Source organism: Oryctolagus cuniculus, chromosome 5 (genome assembly GCF_964237555.1).
Source record: "Oryctolagus cuniculus chromosome 5, mOryCun1.1, whole genome shotgun sequence".
NCBI lineage: Eukaryota > Metazoa > Chordata > Mammalia > Lagomorpha > Leporidae > Oryctolagus > Oryctolagus cuniculus.
Window position 1 is genome coordinate 132,177,926 of NC_091436.1, and position 20,323 is coordinate 132,198,248.

The 20,323-nt window shown below is 49.3% G+C and overlaps 1 protein-coding gene and 1 long non-coding RNA gene across 4 annotated transcripts in view; one reads left to right on the forward strand and one right to left on the reverse strand.

The window, feature by feature from the left end:
* CMTR1 (cap methyltransferase 1) overlaps window positions 1-20,323 on the reverse strand; it is a 49,244-nt gene that overhangs the window by 6,284 nt on the left and 22,637 nt on the right. For 2 of the 3 annotated variants that reach the window (XM_051854781.2, XM_051854780.2), the window contains exons 9-17: window positions 17,678-17,876; window positions 16,826-16,944; window positions 12,951-13,047; window positions 12,131-12,263; window positions 11,228-11,407; window positions 2,940-2,996; window positions 2,144-2,201; window positions 1,301-1,369; window positions 276-407 (exon numbers count right to left, since the gene is read on the reverse strand). In XM_051854781.2, the coding sequence (XP_051710741.1) occupies window positions 276-407; window positions 1,301-1,369; window positions 2,144-2,201; window positions 2,940-2,996; window positions 11,228-11,407; window positions 12,131-12,263; window positions 12,951-13,047; window positions 16,826-16,944; window positions 17,678-17,876 (1,044 nt within the window). The remainder of the gene's footprint in view (window positions 1-275; window positions 408-1,300; window positions 1,370-2,143; window positions 2,202-2,939; window positions 2,997-11,227; window positions 11,408-12,130; window positions 12,264-12,950; window positions 13,048-16,825; window positions 16,945-17,677; window positions 17,877-20,323) is intronic. The other variant, XM_051854782.2, reaches the window with a different exon arrangement.
* On the forward strand, window positions 10,550-15,839 carry LOC138849668 (uncharacterized). Its single transcript, XR_011388690.1, has 3 exons — window positions 10,550-10,746; window positions 12,882-13,088; window positions 15,628-15,839. It is a non-coding gene; the product is annotated as an uncharacterized lncRNA (long non-coding RNA).

Below are 20,323 nucleotides of genomic sequence, written 5' to 3' on the forward strand. Positions count from 1 at the left end.
GCCAGATGAGCCCACTGACCATGCTGCTAGGCAGGGAAGCTCTGCATCACAGGAAAAGGGGAGTGTTCCCTTCAGAGCACGCAGAGTTGAAGAAATAAATACACGAAGACACAAGAGAATGAATGAAAGGCACAAGGGAAACTCAGGAAGAAAGGAAATGAAGCTTCAAGCACCTGCACCAGGGCCTGAGTGCCAGCTCCTTGGCGCCGAGAGAACGTGCGCAGACTCGAGGCGCTCCCGCCTGAGCGCGGGCAGGAAGCCCGCTGCAGACTCACCCCGAGGCCGATGAGGAACTTCTGCTCGCTGCCAGACACCATGCAGCGGTAGTCCAGCACGGGGCGGATCTTCTCCAGGGTCTTGGAGGTGAGCAGCGTGGGTTTGTAGCTGAAGATGTCAATCTCGGTGCCCTGCAGCCGTGGGTCAGAGGAAACACTGCTGGTTCGGGGGAAGGGACAGGCACTCAGCATGGTGCCTGGAGGGGGTGGGCCAGGCTGGGAGAGGCAGGGACAGGAAGCACTTGCTCTGGAACCACGCTCCCTGCGGCGTCTTCTCTAGCTAACCATGCACTAAATGGGATCTATTTCCATCTGCCTGGAGTGCTCCTGCAGGACCTATTAGGAAAGGCTGGGGAAGAAAGAACCCCGAGGCCCCTAGTAGAGATGGATTTACCAGAGCTGTAAGGAAATGTCACCAGGATATAGAAGCTGCCCTTCAATAAAACTGAAGGCAAGGATTCTCCAGCGGTTGGCTGGATAACAATTAAGTGATCTCTACTCCATTCAGAAAAATGTACATGCTACTCTTGAGGCTACCTCCTTCTTCAGTCCCTGACCCTCACAAATCAGCACCCTGGTCCAGGATCTAGGCCAGACTTAAATGAGAAAAGCTGGAGGTAGAAAAAACATGGAAGAACTCACAGCACCCGTCCACCACAAGCAGGACAGAGAAGCTGGGGTTGGACCAGCCCCACTGTGGGCTCCCCAGCAGCTCCATGGCCCTCTGTCCAGGATTCCACACCTCCTCAGCAGGCTAATCCCGCAGAACCCTGAGCTTGCCAGGCTCCCATGGCCAGCACCACCCTTGAGTGGCGTGAGTGCTGGGCACAAGCACATCAGGATGTGCTAGGAACTCAACACCATGTGTCCAATGTCCTTGCCTGTGGTGGCCTCCGCCCAGCCCCTCAGGGCTTGGCAGTGGCACCTCCCAAGCCTACAGGAGGCCAGGGCTCTGGGGCCTCAGTGACTCCTTCCACATCTAGAGTTAGGCCACCGCCTGTTTCCACCACAGATGTCAGACTTACCTGAATTAGCTCAAAGAATTTAGATTTCGGGTCAGAGGAAGAAGGCGCGACTCGAGCCTGGTCTGGGATCTGAAAGGAGAGCGCGGAGAGCCCCGTCACGAGCCCTGCTGACCAAGGCTGTGTGTGAGCAGGTGCAGGCAAGGGGCCTGTTCAGACTGCAGCAGAGGAAATGGAACACAAGAAAGGGAGCTGGACTGGGCTGGCAGCGTGGCGTGGGGGGTAAGGCTGCCGCCTGCAGTGCCGCCATCCCATGGGGTGCCAGTTCATGTCCTGGGGCTTCACCTCCGATCCAGCTCCCTGCTAGTGGCTTGGGGAAAACAGATGCAGATGGCCCCTGCACCCATGGAAGAAGCTCCTGGTTTCAGCCTGGCCCAGACCCAGCCATTGTGGCCATCTGGGGACTGAACCAGCAGATAGAAGACTCTCTGAAGCTCTTTCAAATAAATAAATAAATCTTGAAAAGGAAGGAAGGAAGGGAGGGAGGGAGAAAGGGAGAAAAGAGAAAAAGAAGGAAGCTGGAAAGTGGGCGAGGGAGTTGGGCGATTCCAGACCTGTGGTCGCACACTTCTCTCTGGGGCGCTTTGTGGGCAGGGACCACCAGTAGCAAAATGAAGCCTGTCCACCTCCCACCCCATCCCTTCTGACCCACCTACTGACAAACTGGCAGTGCCAGGCCGAGGAGGCAGCGCCCTGCAGCGCCCAGAAGCCAGCTCTGCAGTACTGTTAGAGGCAGCCACTTTCCAGGCTGGGTGGGCGGGGATCCGCAACTGACAGGGCTCGGGGCAGCCCTGCTCTCCAGAGCTTCTCGGCCCGACAGTGACAACAGGCCCGGGAGACACTCACCCCCCAGAGCTGCAGGCACTCTTTGCGGATCTCTGCCTGCCGAGGTTCACTCAGGGTCCTGAGAAAACGAAGCCAGGAAATGGTTAAATCCTCCGAAAGCACAGGGGCAAGCTCCCTGTGTGCCCCTCACAACCCACAACCCAGAGGAGGCCGACACCGGAACGCACGTGCACACACAAAGGCCGTGCCCCGCGGCCAGGTGCTCACTGCACTCAGGGCCGCTCCTCCTGACAACAGGCGTACGTGGAATGGGATTACCGCCCCTTCCACCGCGGGACACCTGCTCTCTGTGGAAAGGGGAGGTCAGAGGTGGTTCTGCTCACTGTTGGCCCCACAGAAGGAAGGTGACTACCCCCCTAACACACACACCTATGCCGGGGCCCCCACACAGCCCTCTTCCGATCACCCTTCAGCACGTCCTGGGTCCTCCTCTGTGACACGCCACAGAAGACCCGTCAGCAGAGGTCCACACGCCTCGTGCAGCTGCCACAACTCCTGGTCACCCCCACCGGAGGTTCTCCCTGCCCACCCCTTACTCTGTCGCCTGAACACTGTGTTTCACTTGTGCCATGCTGCTGACTCTGAGGCACTGCTAGGAACTCTTCCTGTCTCCTTTTCCTGGTTATTTGCCCAATGGCGACTTATAGTCTCTGAGGACCAGTTCACACCATAGGCTTCTGTGACATCCTTCACAGTCCACGTGTGTGTTGTTGCAATGAAATAAATAGAGCTTTGGGGAAGAGCAAACAAATCTTCCCTTGAAATAGGTGAATTCAGAAAAGGAGGCAACACTTACGTGTCTTGAACAAAGGCGTGGATTTTGGCCAGAGCTTTGATCTGCAGACTACAATGGCTAGTAGAGAAAGAAATGGTTTGATCTCAGAAGGATTTCCACACAAGACAGCCACATGACATCAGGACATAACCAGAGCTACGGCCATCTATATTTAGGGAATAGGCTGAGTGGTTGAGAGAGGGCCACTCCAAGGTGCAGTTCTATGGAGCCCACCGGAGGCTAAGGGCAGAGGGAAAGAATCATGTCGAACCCTCTAGACACTCAATCCCAAGTCCTACTGAAGAGAAAGCTTTTGATTCTACCTTTACATAATTTGAAATCAGGGGCCGGCACGGTGGTGCAGCAGGTTAAAGCCCTGGCCTGAAGCGCCAACATCCCATATGGGTGCTGGTTCTAGTCCCAGCTGCTCCTCTTCCAATCTAGCTCTCTGCTATGACCTGGGATGGCAGTAGAAGATGGCCCAAGTCCTTGGGCCCCTGCACCCACATGGAGACCCGGAAGAGGCTCCTGGCTTCGGATTAGCACAGCTCCGGCTGTTGCGACCTTCTGGAGAGTGAACCACTGGATGTAAGACCTCTCTCTCTCTCTCCCTCTCTCTGTAACTCTTTCAAATAAATAAAGTAAATCTTTAAAATAATAATAATTTGAAACCAGTGACAAATATTGTAATTAAAGCAACAACAAATCCTAGTTGCAGTTCAATTACATACTAAGCTGGCTGAACCCATTCATATTGATAGCTGCCCTTTCTTTTTTATTCTTCCCTATTACACATAACATCTTGCATTGAATAAAAAGTTAGGAGGCATACAAAGCAAGAAAATGTGACACAATGATGGCGGCAAACGGCCCAATAGAACAAGACCCAGAGATGGCTGAAACACTGAAAGTCTGGATGGGGCCTTTAGATAGTGATAAACATGTTAAAAGATCTACTGGAAAAGGCAGGCAATACACACAAAAAGATGGAGAATTTGAGCAAAGATAAAGTAACTTCTGTTTTACTTAAAGATTTTTATTTTTCTTTGAAAGGTAGAGCAATAGAGAGAGAAACAGATTTTCCATCCTCTGGTTCACTCCCCAAATAGTCACAAAAATGGCTGGTGCTAGGCCAGGCTGAAGCCAGGAGCCCAGAGCTCCAGCGAGGTCTCCCAAGTGAGTGCAGGGGTCCAAGCACTTGGGCCATCATCTGCTGCTTTCCCTGGCAAGTTAGCAGCGAGCTGGATCAGAAGCAGATATAAGGTGGAACCCAAACTGATGATCCACTATGAGATGCTGGGATCACAAGCATAGCTCAACCCACTGTGCCACAACACCAGCCCCAGTACCTGTATTTTTTTTTAATATTTTATTTGAAAGGTAGAGTAAAAGAGAGAGAGAGAGAGAATCTTTCATCTACTGGTTCACTCCTGAGATGGCTGCAATGGCTAGGGCTGGGCAAGGCCAAAGTTAGGAGGCCTGGAGCTCCATCTGTGTCTCCCACATGGGTGGCAGGGGCCCAAGTGCTGGATCATCTGCTGCGGCCCTCCCAGGCTGCCATCGAGCACGCAGCCGAGACTTGCACCAGGCACTCTGATGTGAGATGTGGTGTCCCAAGCAGTGTCTAAACCGCTGTGCCAAATATCTACCCCAAGACATTGAATTTTAAAATTTCTCAAAACAGAAACTCCAGGCTCAAATGGCTCCACTATCAATGATTTAAAAAATATTAACTGCCGGCCGGCGCCGCGGCTCACTAGGCTAATCCTCCGCCTAGCAGCGCCGGCACACCAGGTTCTAGTCCCGGTCGGGGCGCCGGATTCTGTCCCGGTTGCCCCTCTTCCAGGCCAGCCCTCTGCTGTGGCCAGGGAGTGCAGTGGAGGATGGCCCAGGTGCTTGGGCCCTGCACCCCATGGGAGACCAGGAAAAGCACCTGGCTCCTGGCTCCTGCCATCGGATCAGCGCGGTGCGCCGGCCGCAGCGCGCCGGCCGCAGCGGCCATTGGAGGGTGAACCAACGGCAAAGGAAGACCTTTCTCTCTGTCTCTCTCTCTCACTGTCCACTCTGCCTGTCAAAAAAAAAAAAAAAAAAATATTAACTGCCAATCTTATATAAATTGTTTCAGAAAATAAAAATAGGAAACACTTTCTAAATCATTTTATAAAAACAGCCTAACCCTGATACTACTACCAAAGACTTCAGATGAATATAGAATTAGGAACTAACATCCTACATGATTAAATTTCTGGGCCTGGCGCTGTGGCTCAGCAGGTTAAAGCTGCTGCCTGCCATGCTGGAGTCCCTTATGGGCACCGGATTGAGTCCCAGCTGCTCTATTTCCGATCTAGATCTCTGCTGATGGCCTGGGAAAGCAACAGAGGATGGTCCAGGTGCTTGGACTCCTGCACCCACGTGGGAGTCCCAGAGGAAGCTCCTGGCTTTGGCCTGATCCAGTCCAGGCTTTTGAGGTCATCTGGGAAGTAAACCAGCTGATAGAAGATCACTCTCTGTCTCTCCTTCTGTCTCTCTCTCTATAACTGTGCCTTTCAAATAAATAAATAAATCTCTAAAAAAGAAAATTTCTATAGATACAACAGAAATATTTAACAAGGTTAAACATCTATTCATGATCAAAAATTTCCAGCAAACTAGGAATAAAAGAAAAGTTGTCTTGATAGAGGACATCCACAAAAAACTATATAGCTAGCATAATACTTCATGGTTGAACATGCACACTAAAAAATGAGGAGTAAGGGCTGGCACCGCGGCTCAATAGGCTAATCCTCCACCTGTGGCACCAGCACCCTGGGTTCTAGTCCCGGTCGGAGCACGGGATTCTGTCCCAGTTGCTCCTCTTCCAGTCCAGCTCTCTGCTGTGGCCTGGAGTGAAGTGGAGGCTGGCCCAAGTGCTTGGGCCCTGCACCTGCATGGGAGACCAGGATGAGGCACCTGGCTCCTGGCTTCGGATCCGCGCAGCGCGCCAGCCGCAGCACGCCAGCCACAACAGCCACTTGGGGGGTAAACCAACGGAAAAAGGAAGACCTTTCTTTCTTTCTCTCTCTTTCTCTCTCTCGCTCTCTGTCTACCTCTGCCTGTCAAAAAATAAAAAAATAAATTAAAAAAAAGAGGAACAAGGCAAGATGGTTGATGTCATCAACTCAGTATTATACTGGAGGAACAATCAGTGCCATAAGACAAGAAAAGAAAGGCAAGACAAAGAAATTGGAAAGAAGAGTGAACTATCTTTTTCTTCATGATTCGGCATGTAAAAAATCTTAAGGAACCTGCCAAAATCTACTAGCATTTATAAGTAAATCAAGCATTCTCACAGGATACAGGCAATATACAAAACTCAACTGTATGGGGCTGGTACTGTGGCATAGTGGGTAAAGCCGCCGCCTGCAGTGCCGGCATCCCATATGGGCGCTGGTTCTAGTCCCTGCTGTTCCAGTCCCAGTAGAAGATGGCCCAAGTCCTCAGGCCCCAGCACCCGCGTGGGAGACCCGGAGGAGGCTCCTGGCTCTTGGCTCCTGGCTCCGGCCACTGCGGCCAACTAGGGCATTAACCACTGGATGGAAGACTTTCTCTCTGCGTCTCCTTCTCTCTGTGTAACTCTGACTTTCAAATAAATACATAAATCTTTAAAAAAAAAAAAAAAAAGTCAATTGTAGGGGCTGGCACTGTGGCGCAGCAAGTTAAAGCCCTGGCCTGCAGTACCGGCATCCCATACAGGCATCGGTTCAAGTCCCAAGTACTTCACTTCTGATCTAGCTCTCTGCTAATGGGCCAGGAAAAGCAATGAAGACTGTCCAAGTCCTTGGGCCCCTCCTGCCATGTGGGAGACCGGAAAGAAGTTCCTGGCTCCAGATAGGCGCAGCTCTGGCCGTTGCAGCCAACTGGGGAGTGAACCAGCGAATGGAAGACCTCTGTCTCTCTGCCGCTCCTCTCACTGTGTAACTCTGACTTTCAAGTAAAATTACATTAACAAAAAGAAAAGGATAAAATACTTATGGATCAATTGAACCAAGGATGTGAAAGACTTGTAACTGAAAACCACAAAACACTGCTTGAAAGAAGGAAGACATAAATAAATGGAAACACCCAGTGTTCAGAAACTGGAAGACTCATTAAGATGACAATACAAGGGACTGGCATTGTGGCATAGCGGGTAAAGCCGCCGCCTGCAATGTGCCCACTGCATATGGCCCATCCCAAATGGGCGCCAGTTCAAGTCCCAGCTGTTCCACTTCCAATCCAGCTCCCTGCTAATGCACCTAGGAAAGCAGCAGAAGATGGCCCAAGTGCTTGGGCCCCCGCACCCATGTAGGAGACCTGGAGGAAGCTGCTCCCTCCCCCACCAAAAAAAGATGACAATACTGTCTAAAGTAACATACATTTTAATCTATGAAATTCCAAAAGTGGTTTTTGCAAAAAACAGAAAAATCCAGCCTATAATTCATATGGAATCTCAGCGGACCCCAAATAGCCAAAAGAACACTGAAAATGACAAGTAAAGTTGAAGGATCCATACTTTTCAATTTCAGAACTTACTACAAAGCTATAGTAAACAAAGCAGTGTGACCTTAGCCAATGGAACAGAGAGCCCAGAAAGACTCTTATGCATATGGTCAAATGATTTTCATTAAAGGTGCAGGACCATTCAGTGGAGAAAGGACAGTCTTTTCAACAAACAGTGCTGGGAAAACTGGATATTCATATGCAGAAGCGTGAAGTTGGATCTAATCCAATACACAAAAGTTAACTCAAAATGGATAGAAACATAAATGTAAGAGCTCAAACTATAGAACTCTTAGAATATAATATAAGGGAAAAGCTTTATGACATAGTAATGATTTCATGGATATGATACCAAAAGCTCAAGCAATAACAAAAAATAGGTAAACTGGACCACATCAAAACTGAAAACTTCTGTGTGCAGCAAAGGACACAATAAACAGTGAAAAAAATCACAGAGAGTTAATATTTTGAAATTTAAATCTGATAAGGAGTAATATCCAGAAAGCATAATGAACTACCATTACTCAATGCAATATTAAAAAATGGACAAAAGATTTGAATACACATTTCTCCAAAGAGATACAAATGGCCCATAATCACATGAACAGATGCTCAGTATCACTAGTCAGAGAAATGCAAATCAAAACCTCAATTAGATACTACTTCATATATATTAGGATGTCTATCATAAAAATTGGAAAATAACAAATGTCAGAGTGTACAGAAATATGAACTCTAAAAAAAGCAGGATTTTATTTATTTGAACGGCAGAGTGGGCCAGCACCGCGGCTCACTTGGCTAATCCTCCGCCTGCAGCACCGGCACCCGGGTTCTAGTCCTGGTTGGGGCGCCAGGTTCTGTCCCAGCTGCTCTTCTTCCAGTCCAGCTCTCTGCTGTGGCCTGGGAAGGCAGTGGAGGATGGCCCGGGTGCTTGGGCCCTGCACCCGCATGGGAGACGAGAAGGAAGCGCCTGGTTCCTAGCTTCGGATCAGCACAGCGTGCCAGCAGTAGTGGCCATTTTGGGGGGTGAACCAACGGAAAAGGAAGACCTTTCTCTCTGCCCCTCTCTCTAACTCTGCCTGTCCAAAAAAAAAAAAAAAAAAAAAAAAAAGGCAGAGTGACAGAAAAAGAGAGGAAGACACAGAAAGAGACCTGCCATCCACTGGTTCACTCCCCAAATGCCTGCAACAGCTGGGCCTGGGACAGGCAGAAGCCAGGAGCCCAGAACTCCATCTAGATCTCCTATGTGGGCGGAAGGGGGCTCAAGTACTTGGGCCATCGTCCACTGCCTTCCCAGGCACATTAGTACAGAGCTGGAGTGGAAGCAGAGCAGCTGGGACTCAAACTAGTGCTCATATGGGATGCTGGAACTGCAGGGGTGGCTTAACCCACTGCTCCAAAACACTGGCCCCTGAAATTTGAACCCTTGTGTATTACTGCTGCTGCAGTCACTGTGGAAAATACAGTGGTTCCTAAAAAACAATAAAGCTACATGATCCAGGAATTCCACTTCTAGATATACCTCAACAGAACTGAAAACAGGAACTCAAGCAGGTATTTACACACCATTGTTCACAGCACTATTATTCACAACAGCTGTAAGGTGAAAACCAACCTAAACATCCATCAATAGGGGGCTGGCGCCGTGGCTCACTTGGTTAATCCCCTGCCTGCGGTGCCAGCATCCCATATGGGCGCTGGTTCTAGTCCCAACTGCTCCTCTTCCAATCCAGCTCTCTGCTATCTTCTGGGAAAGCAGAAGATGGCCCAACTCCTTGGGCCCCTGCACCCACATGGGAGACCAGGAAGAAGCTCCTGGCTCCTGGCTTCGGATTGGCGCAGCTCAGGCCGTTGTGGCCATTTAGGGAGTGAACCAATGGAAGGAAGACCTTTCTCTCTCTCTCTCTCTCTCTCTCTCTCTCTCTCACTGTCTGTAACTCTACCTTTCAAATAAAGAAATAAACCCTTTAAAAAAAAATCAATGGATAAGCAAAATGCAGCACATATACACACAATGAAATATTATTCACTTTTAAAAAGGAATAGAATTATAATTGCTACAGCATGATTTATCTGCTAAATATAAGCTAAATACAATAGTAAAATTACTGTAAGATTCTTTTATATGAGAGAATAAGCAAATTCAAACACAGAAAGTCCAAAAGAGGTAAGCAGGGTCTGGGAGAAGGGGAAATTGGAGAATCACTGCTTAATTGGCAGAGTTCCTGTTTAAGATGATGAAAGCATTATGGAAATAGTGTTGATGGCTATACAACGCGAACATCCTTAGTGTCACTGAACCTGGGAAGCAGCAGGTTATGGCTCAAGTGCTAGGGCCCCTGCCACCCACATGGGAGACCCAGATGAAATTCCTGGCTCCTGGTTTTGGCTTGGTCCAAATGGCCTGGCTGTTGTGGCCATTTGGGGGAGTGAACCAGCAGATGGAAGACCCCTCCCTCCTTCCCCCCACCTCCCTCTTTCTCTCTCTCTCTCTCAACTCTGCCTTTCACATAAATCAATCTTAAAAAAAAGTTTAGTTCTGCCATACATCCATGTGCATCTGTAGCAGATGCCTGGTTCAGCAAAACGAGTACATGGTCCCACTGTGCTGCAAAGCCCTACCTTTGTGGATTCTAGGCTGCTCCCTGGCTAGTCTCCTGACCTGTAACATGCTAAAACTGAGTGTCTGCTGCACCTTGGTACCTAGCATTACTAACAAGATGAGAGAGTTTATGAAACAGTTCTGAGGAAAGTTAAAATACTATGGGATGCTGGAATACCAGGGAAAAGCAAGCATTGTGGCACAGCAGGCTAAGCTGCCACCTGCAATGCCACCATCCCAAATAAGCACCAGCTTGAGTTCCAGCTGCTCCACTTCTGATCCCGATCTCTGCTAATGTGCCTGAGAAAGCAGTAAAAGATGGCCCAAGTACTTGGGCCCCTACCACCCATGTGGGAGACCTGGATGGAATTCCTGGTTCTTGGCTTCAACCTGGCCTAGCCCTGGCTGTCGTGGCCATTTGGGGAGTGAACCAAAGGATGGAGATCTGTCTCTTCGTCTCTGCTTTTCAATTAAAAAAAAAAAATTTCCTCTCCTTCTACCATTCCTCCAGGGCCACCTACACGTCCCAACTTCTCCAGGAGACTTGTGATTGGCCTTTTGAACACCCTGTTCGGTACTGATTCATTACCACCATACAACCCTCCATCTTTCTAAGGCCTGCTCACTGAGAACTGAATCAACTGTCACAACTTTAAATTACTGCCACTAATGGGTGAGCGGAAGGGGAAGACAAACAAATTGAAGAAGGTAATAAAAACCAATATCCAGATTATCCATCTGAAGGAACTCGTGAACTGGTAAAAGCTTTGTCACTTCAAAAGCATGTCTGTACACCTGCTATCCAGCCCTCTTCTGCATCCAAAGAGGGCACCTTTCACAAAGCAACAACCGCGGTGGTCTTTTACAAACAGCACCAATTAAATGGACATCGCTGTGCCTCCAGGGAACAAGCTGTTGGGGGTTTTCACAGTCATATTCAGATGCCTTTGGGCAGGCCTACAACGCCTTTCCCAGCCAGAAACCCACCTATAGGCCTTATGACAGGACATGGGAGCAAGATGAGAATCCCAAAGGTCTCCAAATTCCTGGGGAGCCCTGGACCAAACCCAGTAACCGATTTTCAGGGTTGACAAAGTAATAGCAAGAACCAGTCACTGTATTTAGTCCTTAATGCTCTGGTCTTCCTTGGTGCCCCAGGGGGCCCTGCACAAACAGCTGGTTGGCTTACCTCTCATTAGACCGTATCATGTAGTCAGTAAATTCATGATCTCCTTTGATCACCTCCAAGGGGACCACAAGGTTGACATCGGAATCGGTGTTTCGCAGCTGGTTGAGCTTAATATTCACCGAGAAGAGGTAATCCCGAACGTCATCTATGCCCACCTTCAGGCCCTTACACACCACATACCTGGCAGGAGACACCGTTACTCCGTTAAGCAAGGGCTTCCTCACCACACCACACATGCCTTTCCTCCCAACCCCTGCCGAGTCACAAAGCTAACAGCTTCCCTGTTCAACTCTCAGTCTGAGCACAAAGAACAGCATACACAGACTCTGTGCTGCCAAAGTTGACCTCAAACCCTTCCCTTTTATGTCAGGCTGTGTTTCTACTCTCTGAGGCAGTGGCTTCCAACACGCTGCACCAGACAGGCTGCATCCTTGTCACCTAGGGAGGCAAATTGTTCAGTTACAGCCCTAGTGACTCAGACTCCCCAAGTGCAAAGCCCAGCAATCTGTTTTTACAAGCCATCTGGCAATTCTGATTGGCTGTACTTTCATCTCATGTGTAGGTACTGGGTCCACCTGGGATGCCAGCAGTGCCTCTGGATGGCAGTTCTCTTGCCCCTTCCTCATTCCTGTCCCTCCAAGTATCCTTATTATTGGTCACCTTTCCTCAGGGCAATCTAAAAATCCCCCAAATACGCATGCAGATAAGGCTTGTGGAGGAGGTGAGGATGAGCTGGCACATCACAGGACTACTGAGAGCCAAGTATCCTGACTCTCTCTCTCTCTCATCACTTCTTTAAGGTGAAACGTTTCAGTGTAGAGTTCATGCCAGGGAGATGCACCAGGGCTTGCTGTCCTGACACACAGCTATCTATCCTGGCTGAAAGACAAAGGAGGGCCTCACCTCTCTGAGTTGGCAGGACGGCTAGTAACGGGTTTGAAGAGGCACACTCGTTCAAAGCAGCAGTACAGCAGGTAGATGAGCCCCACGCTAAATGGTGTGAACAGGTCAAAGGTTTTACAGATGAAGTGGCCGCCTGGATTAGAGAGAAAACATCAAGAACAGTCAGTGAGACTCTCCAAGGAGCTGACTGAGCCAGTCTCAGGGAGGTAATAGGACAAAGTCAAGAAACCAGCACCTGGGCCGGCGCCACGGCTCACTAGGCTAATCCTCCGCCTAGCGGCGCCGGCACACCAGGTTCTAGTCCCGGTCGGGGCGCCGGATTCTGTCCCGGTTGCCCCTCTTCCAGGCCAGCCCTCTGCTGTGGCCAGGGAGTGCAGTGGAGGATGGCCCAGGTGCTTGGGCCCTGCACCCCATGGGAGACCAGGATAAGTACCTGGCTCCTGCCATCGGATCAGCGCGGTGCGCCGGCCGCAGCGTGCCGGCCGCGGCGGCCATTGGAGGGTGAACCAACGGCAAAGGAAGACTTTCCTCTCTGTCTCTCTCTCTCACTGTCCACTCTGCCTGTCAAAAAATAAAAAAAAAAAAAAAAAAAAAAAAAAAAGAAACCAGCACCTGGGTTCATCAGAAGTCAGAACAGGGAGAATCACCCTGGGAGAACATTCTGGAGATTCCATAAACCTTTCTTCCCTAAATTCCTTATTTAGACACCTGATCTAAGAAGATTTCTTTTTCTTTTTTTTTAACTTCCCAGCCAACCCCTGAACATGCTCTTGTCCAGCAGGGCCTCTAAGGGGTCCTGCAGAGGGGGCGGACACGGCACCTGTGCGGACCACGGACAGTGCCATCAGGAACTGGCACAGCAGCAGCTGCTTGCTGAGGATCTCCTGCAGGTTCTCCTGGCCCTCCACCGAGAAACCCTGAAATGAGAGCACAAGTGTTGGGGTGAGAAGGAGAAGCGGTAAGCAAAGCACCCCCAGCTCATCTCCATCAGGAGGTCCTGAAGTATTCTCCTGACCTCTACCAGCTGACCAGCACACAGCTTCGCAGGGCAGCTCTTCCGGCAGTGTCACACGGCTCAACAGGTTCCGAGGCCCCGGCCCACTACCGGCCCAGGGCTACTTCTCTGCTCTGTCCCTCCCAGGGGAAGGAACCAAGTCTGCTTTTCCAAAGAGATGCTCGTGAGCATTTTTAAATTCAGGGAGACATCCAGGACAGAGTAAGGCAGAACTCAGGTAAACACTGGCTATTCCTGGGCCAGCCACAGGACAGGACTTAAAATGCCCTGAATACAGTGGAAATATTCTGCTCAGGCTCACTAAGTACTGCACATACCGCTGACAGGCCCCAATCTGAAAACAGGAGAAAAGTGAACACAGCTCTGACAGCCACAGTTACCTCCCTCTCTGACAGCCAAGGATGTACTTATGACACCCCTTCCCTGTCCTAAGACCAGGAAGCCTCTTTCCTCCAGCTGGCAGCCTCTCTGGCCAGGGTGTTTTCTCAAAGAATGTCTGAGCTGCTATACCTAGAGTGGTCTCTGTCCTTGTGAGATTCCAACACGGAGAAGACAGCCGATGGTCGAGCTTACATAGAAGCAAAGGAGGCCCAGAAATCTGAATATAGACCTACCATATGACCCAGCCATCCCACTCCTGGGAATTTACCCAAGGGAAATGAATCAGCAAATAAAAGTTATCTGCACCCCCATGTTTACTGCAGCTCAATTCACAATAGCTAAGGCATGGAATCAACCTAAATGCCTGTCAACTGGGCCGGCGCCACGGCTCAGTAGGCTAATCCTCCGCCTTGCGGAGCCGGCACACCAGGTTCTAGTCCCGGTCAGGGCACCAGATTCTGTCCCAGTTGCCCCTCTTCCAGGCCAGCTCTCTGCTGTGGCCAGGGAGTGCAGTGGAGGATGGCCCAAATGCTTGGGCCCTGCACCCCATGGGAGACCAGGATAAGCACCTGGCTCCTGCCTTCGGATAGGTGCGATGCGCCGGCCGCGGCGGCCATTGGAGGGTGAACCAACAGCAAAGGAAGACCTTTCTCTCTGTCTCTCTCACTGTCCACTCTGCCTGTAAAAAAAAAAAAAAAAAAAAAAAAAAAAAAAAAAAAAAAAGCCTGTCAACTGAAGACTGGATAAAGAAATCATGGGATTTGTACTCTATGGAATACTACACAGTGGTAAAAAAAAATGAAATCCAATTATTTACAACAAAATGGATGAATCTGGAAAACAGCATACTTAGTGAAATAAGCCAGTTCCAAAGAGACAAATACCATAGGTTCTCCCTGATCTGTGATAACTAATAGAGCACCTAAAAGGAAATCTGTAGAAGTGAAATGAACACTTTGAGAAGCAATGACTTGAACAGCACTTGTCTTGACTGTTGAAGAACAGGTTTTTTTTTTCTTAATGGAGAATGGGACTGGGTATGGGAGAGGGAGGGGGAAGTGGGATGGGAGTAGGAATGAGGGTGCATATGATGGGAAGAATCACTATATTCCTAAAGTTATACTTATGAAATTTGTACTCATTAAATAAATGGTTTCTTTGGGAAAAAAGAAAAAGGAGTAAAGGAGGCCAGGGGATTGCAAAGGGGCAGGGAGTTGTTCAACGGGCATAGAGCTTCAGTTCTGCAAAAAATAAAAAAAAGCACCAAACAATAACAACCCTGGAGAACTGCTGTACAACAATGTGCACAGACTTAACACTACTGCAGTGTGCACTTAAAAACTGTTAGGGGACAGTGTTTGCTTAGCAATTAAGATGTTGCTTGGAACACCCACATCCCACAGTGGAGTCCTGGGTTCAAGTCATGATCCCATTTCTGATTCTAGATGCGTGCTAATGTGTACCCCGGAAAGAAGCAGATAATGGGTCAGGTAACTGGGGCCTTGCCATCCACACAGGAGATCTGGATTGAGTTACCAGCTCCTGGCTTCAGCTTGGCTCAACTCTGGCTGTTACATGCATTTGGGGAGTGAATCAGTGCATGGGAGTTCTCTTTATCTGCATCTCAAAGAGACAAAAAATTTAAAAAGAAAACTTAAAGTGGCATAGCAGTTACTTGTGATGCCAGATCCCATATTGCAGTGCCAATTCAAGTCTCCACTGCTCCACTTCCAATCCAGCTTCCTGCTAATGTGCCTGGGAAGGCAACAGAAGATGGTCCAAGTGATGGGGCCCTTGGCACCCATGTGGGAGACCAGGCTTCAGCCTGGCCTAGACCTGGCTGTTATAGCTATATGGGGAGTGAACCAGTGAACAGAATGTATCTCTCTCTCTGTTTCTCCCCATCTCTCTATTGCTCTGCCATTCAAATAAATAAACAAATCTTAAAAAAAAAAAAAAAAAACTTTAAAAATGATTAAGATAGGGGCCGGTGCTGTGGCGTAGCAGGTAAAGCCATTGCCTGCAGTGCCGGCATCCCATACGGGCACCAATTTGAGTCCCGGATACTCCAATTCCAATCCCGCTCTCTGCTATGGTCTAGGAAAGCAGCAGAAGATGGCCCAACTCCTTGGACCCCTGCACCTGTGTGGGAGACCTGGAAGAAGCTCCTCACTCCAGGCTTTGGATCGGCCCAGCTCCAGTCATTGCGGCCATCTGGGGAGTGAACCAGTGGTTAAAAGACCTCTCTCTCTCTGCCTCTAGCTCTGCCTTTCAAATAAATAATCTTTTAAAAAAAATGATTAACTTAATAAATTTTGTTATGTGTTTTTTACAATTAAAAAACAAACTAAAAATGGAGGCTAGTCTTCATTAAGCTGACCCTAGCCAGGTCAAATCTTCCTGGCTCAGTCCTACAAAAGTAGAGCTAACTCAGAATTAAAAATGTTTAGCAATGTCTTTCAGACTTACAGACACTTCCCCAAATGCATGTCTGTTCCTAAGTTAAAAATAAAAAGCAGCCCAGGTGAGCAATCCTCCACAGGGTCAAAGCAGGGCAACCCAGACTGCAAGGGCACCTCACAAGTACTGAGACCCCCTTCTACTCGGCAGGAGCAGCCTTCCCTTCTAGCCGGCCCGAGCCTGGCTCCCTGCTGTCTGCTGCTCTGCACACTGCTCTGGGGAGCCAGGGCACCTTCCAATCCTGGGCCACCATCCTGACCCCCTTCCTTCACCCGCTGCCTGAGAGGCCACCCAACAAGCTCCAGGGGCTTTTCTCTCCTGCAGCCACATAACCCTGGAGCAACAGCCACACTCTCTGTACACACATTCTGTAAGGAATGCAGGAAGCATTGCCTCCGGTGTCAGATTACCGGGTGCCTCAAGCAGCATAGCCCAGCCACTGACAGAGTTTGGGGATGCCTCTGAGTTGCCTGTCGAGCCTCTGCCAGGCTTAGGAGTGGCCACACATAGACAGCTCTCACCACGAGCAACACCAAGGAACTAATGCTTCTTCAGCTTTGCCTGTAGTTGGTTTTGGTAATGGTCCTTGTCTCATCATTCCTCATGGCCAAAAAAGCCCTTTGATGAAGTGAGCTAAGAAGTTCCACCCTGTTCCAAGCAAAAGAATCCACAACATCACAGTCTTTACAAAATTATCATAGAAAATATGTAGAAAAAGAATAGAAATGTAAATCCTACCTTTCTGAATAGTGAGCTATCTTCTTTGGGTGTAGCTAAAAGACCCAACCAAAAACAATTCCCAAACCTCTGAAATAACAAATCTCTCATAGGTCACCTACCCCATCAGCCATCAGAAAGTGGACACCTTTCCGATCTGTATTATCCAGGACAAAATTCCGAAAAGCACTGATGTTCTCTGGGCGGGTGATATCTCCATCTCCATCGATCCCATGCTCACCTGGTAGGACACAAGTGTCACAAGGCACTTACCTGCCTTGTAGTCCCAGAAGCTGGGACACAAGCTCTGTGGGACAATGACCAGAGGTACTACGGGACTCTTGAGACACGGCACCCATCCTATACAGCTGACTGAAGAGTGATTGGCCAGGAGGAAGAACAAGGCCTGCTGTATTAGGCCAGATCCAAAAGTTGACCAGCTAACGGTTAGCAACTGAAACAGAGGGCCTTCCTCTTCAAGACCCAGTTGTGTTTAATGAACCTACACTTGAGAATCAACATCCATTTTTTACTGAAGACTGTTAAGGAAGGACCCAGGATTTGCAGATAAATCACAACAATCAAGATAGAGAAGAGCCGCTGAGCTCTGTACCCAGGGCATTCTGCACCCGTGACAGGGCTGGAGATGGGCATGGGGTGTGTATTTGTTAATAACCTTGCCAGTTCTCAGCCAGGGATCAGGCAGTTTCATTATCTCCTGTCACCACAAAAGAATGCTCCTGGAAGGAGGGATTAATATGGCTTCAATGAGAGTAAGCCTAGTGGAGTGTTTAACCTGTATTCTGCAAACCCAGGACAGTCTAGAGGGAACCAGCTCTCACAACAGGGTCAATGAAGCCTGGACCCAGGGCCTGAGGGAAGAAAACATGGCATGTGGGTAACAGCTGCTTCCAACCTGCAGCGCCCCACAGGGCCACCCTCATACCACCAAGTGCTCTCCTCAGTGTCCCTACCGTAGTAGGGCTCGAAGAGTTCACTGGAGGCCGAGTAGAAGTCCTCCAGCTTGAAGTCATTAGGGCCCTTCAGAGTCATCCCAAAGCCCTTTGCGTGCCACTTCTTCCTCCACAGCACATACTCCGAGAAGCCACCTGGGCCCGCACAGACATCAGCAAAGTATAGGAGATCAGGGTCCCGGTCCTTTACCAGAGGCTTCTGCAAAGGCAAGCAGGAAACGGGGAAGAAGGGGAGAAGATGGTCTAATGAGAAATAGGAAGAAGAGGCAGTGGGAGTCTAATAGTCCTTTAAACAAGTATGACGCACACTTCCTGCCAGGACCACAAAAAACGTAACCCTCCGCAACCATCATCTGCTGGAACTGCCCAACCCAACCCCTAAACACACCAGGCTGAGCTCAGACTCCTAATAAAAACATCACTGTGAGTGTTTAAGCGTGCTTTATTTTTCAAAGTCTTTTCCTTGCAAGCTTCTGCTCTTCTACAGAGCAGAATAGATGCTGTATGCCCCATATTACGGATAGGGAAAAAGAGGCACCAGGACCCGAGATAACCTGTTTCCAGTAAGTCTGCAACAAGGCAACGTCAGAATCCAGGAGGCCTGACTGCTAGACTCAGGTCTTCCCGTGTGGCTGGGGCTTCAACACCATCCCTCCAGCCACCCGAACCTACCTTTCCACATCAGTCTCTCCGCTTTTCTCCTCTGCCTCTTGGCTCACCTACCTTTTATTTCCAATTGATTTTCTATTTTGGATAAATTTTAAAATAAAAGTTGCCAGGATAGTATAGAGTTCCTGTATCCTTCATCCAGTTTCCAGTTTTGTTAACACCTTGCACAACCCTGGTGGCTATCAAAACTAGAAACCATCAGTGTTAAAATGAAACTCCAGGGGTTGGCACTGTGGCATGGCAGGTGGGGCCACTGCCTGCAGTACCGGCATTCCATATGGTCACCGGTTCAAGACCCAGCTGCTCCACTTCTGATCCAGCTCTCTGCTGTGGCCTGGGAAAGCAGCTAAAGATGGCCTAGACCACTGGACCCCTGCACCCGCATGGGAGGACCCAGAGGACGCTCCTGGCTCCTGGCTTCAGATCAGCACAGCTCCAGCCATTGTGGTCAACTGGGGAGTGAACCAGCAGATGGAAGACCTCTCTCTCTCCCCCTCTGCCTCTCCTTCTCTGTGTAACTCTTTCAAAGTCAATAAATAAATCTTAAAAAAAAAAAAAATAATAATGGTTCCGGCGCCATGGTGCAGTGGGTTTATCTGCTGCCTGTGGTGCCGGCATCCCATATGGGTGCTAGTTCTAGTCCCTGTTGCTCCTCTTCCAATCAGACTCTCTGCTATGGCCTGGGAGAGCAGTGGAGGATGGCCCAAGACCTTGGGCCCATGCACCCACGTGGGAGACCGGGAGGAAGCGCCTGGCTCCTGGCTCCTATCAGTGCAGTTCCAGCCGTTGCAGCCATTTGAAGAGTGAACCAACGGAAGGAAGACCTTTCTCTCTCTCTCCCTCTCACTGTCTATAACTCTACTTCTCAAATAAAATAAATAAAATCTTAAAAAAAAAGAGACTCCAGCACCCAACCACTCCCAAACTGACTAGATGACAATAACCATTTGAATTTTTTAAAAGATTTATTTATTTGAAAAGCAGATTTACAGCAGGGGAGGGAATCTTCTATCCACTGGTTCATTCTCTAAATGGCTACAATGGCCAGAGCTGGGCTAATCCAAAGCCAGAAGTTTCTTCAGGGTCTCCCATGTGGGCGAAGGGGCCCAAGCACTTGGGCCATCTTCCTCTGCTTTCTTGGATACATTACCAGGGATCTGGATCAGAAGTGGAGCAGCAGGGACTTGAACTAGTGCCCACATGGTATGCTGGTGCTGCAGGCAGTGACTTTACCCACTACATCACAGTGCCAGCCCCAACCATTTGAATTTGACTTGATTCTATTTTAGCTTTATCCTCAACCTCAAATGCACGCTAAACACAGCACTGGCCCAGTGCGTGTGTTTATACTTCTCACTTAAGCAAATGCTAGGGGTGGCTGTGCCCTGCGAGGGCTGCTACTGGCCCTCCACAGTGGAGAGGACTAAGTGTCTGCGCTGCTGACAACGAGAGGATGTGCTCTCAGCTGCCCTGGACCCTTGATGAATCTGCAGGAAGGGGCTCAAGGATCTCAGCCTTCCCTCATTACAGATCTGGTTGGCTGAGCGCTTGTCTGCAACTGTGGGATAAAGGTCAGAAAGCTTTAGGAGAAACACTTTTAAGAAAGAAAGAGACCTATTGGGCCCAGCACTGTGGCACAGCAGGTTAAAACCCTGGCCTGATGTGCCGGCACCCTATATGGGCACCAGTTCTAGTCCCAGCTGCTCCTCTTCCGATCCAGCTCTCTGTTGCGGCTTGGGATGGCCCAGGTCCTTGGGCCCCTGCACCCACGTGGGAAACCTGGAAGAGGGTCCTGGCTCCTGGCTTCGGATCTGTGCAGCTCTGGCTGTTGTGGCCATCTAGGGAGTGAACCAGTGAATGGAGGACCTCTCTCTCTGTCTCTACCTCTCTCTGTAACTCTGTCTTTCAAATAAATAAAATAAATCTAAAAAAAAAGGAAGAAAAAAAGAAAGGAAGAGACATACTAAGGTTCACAAC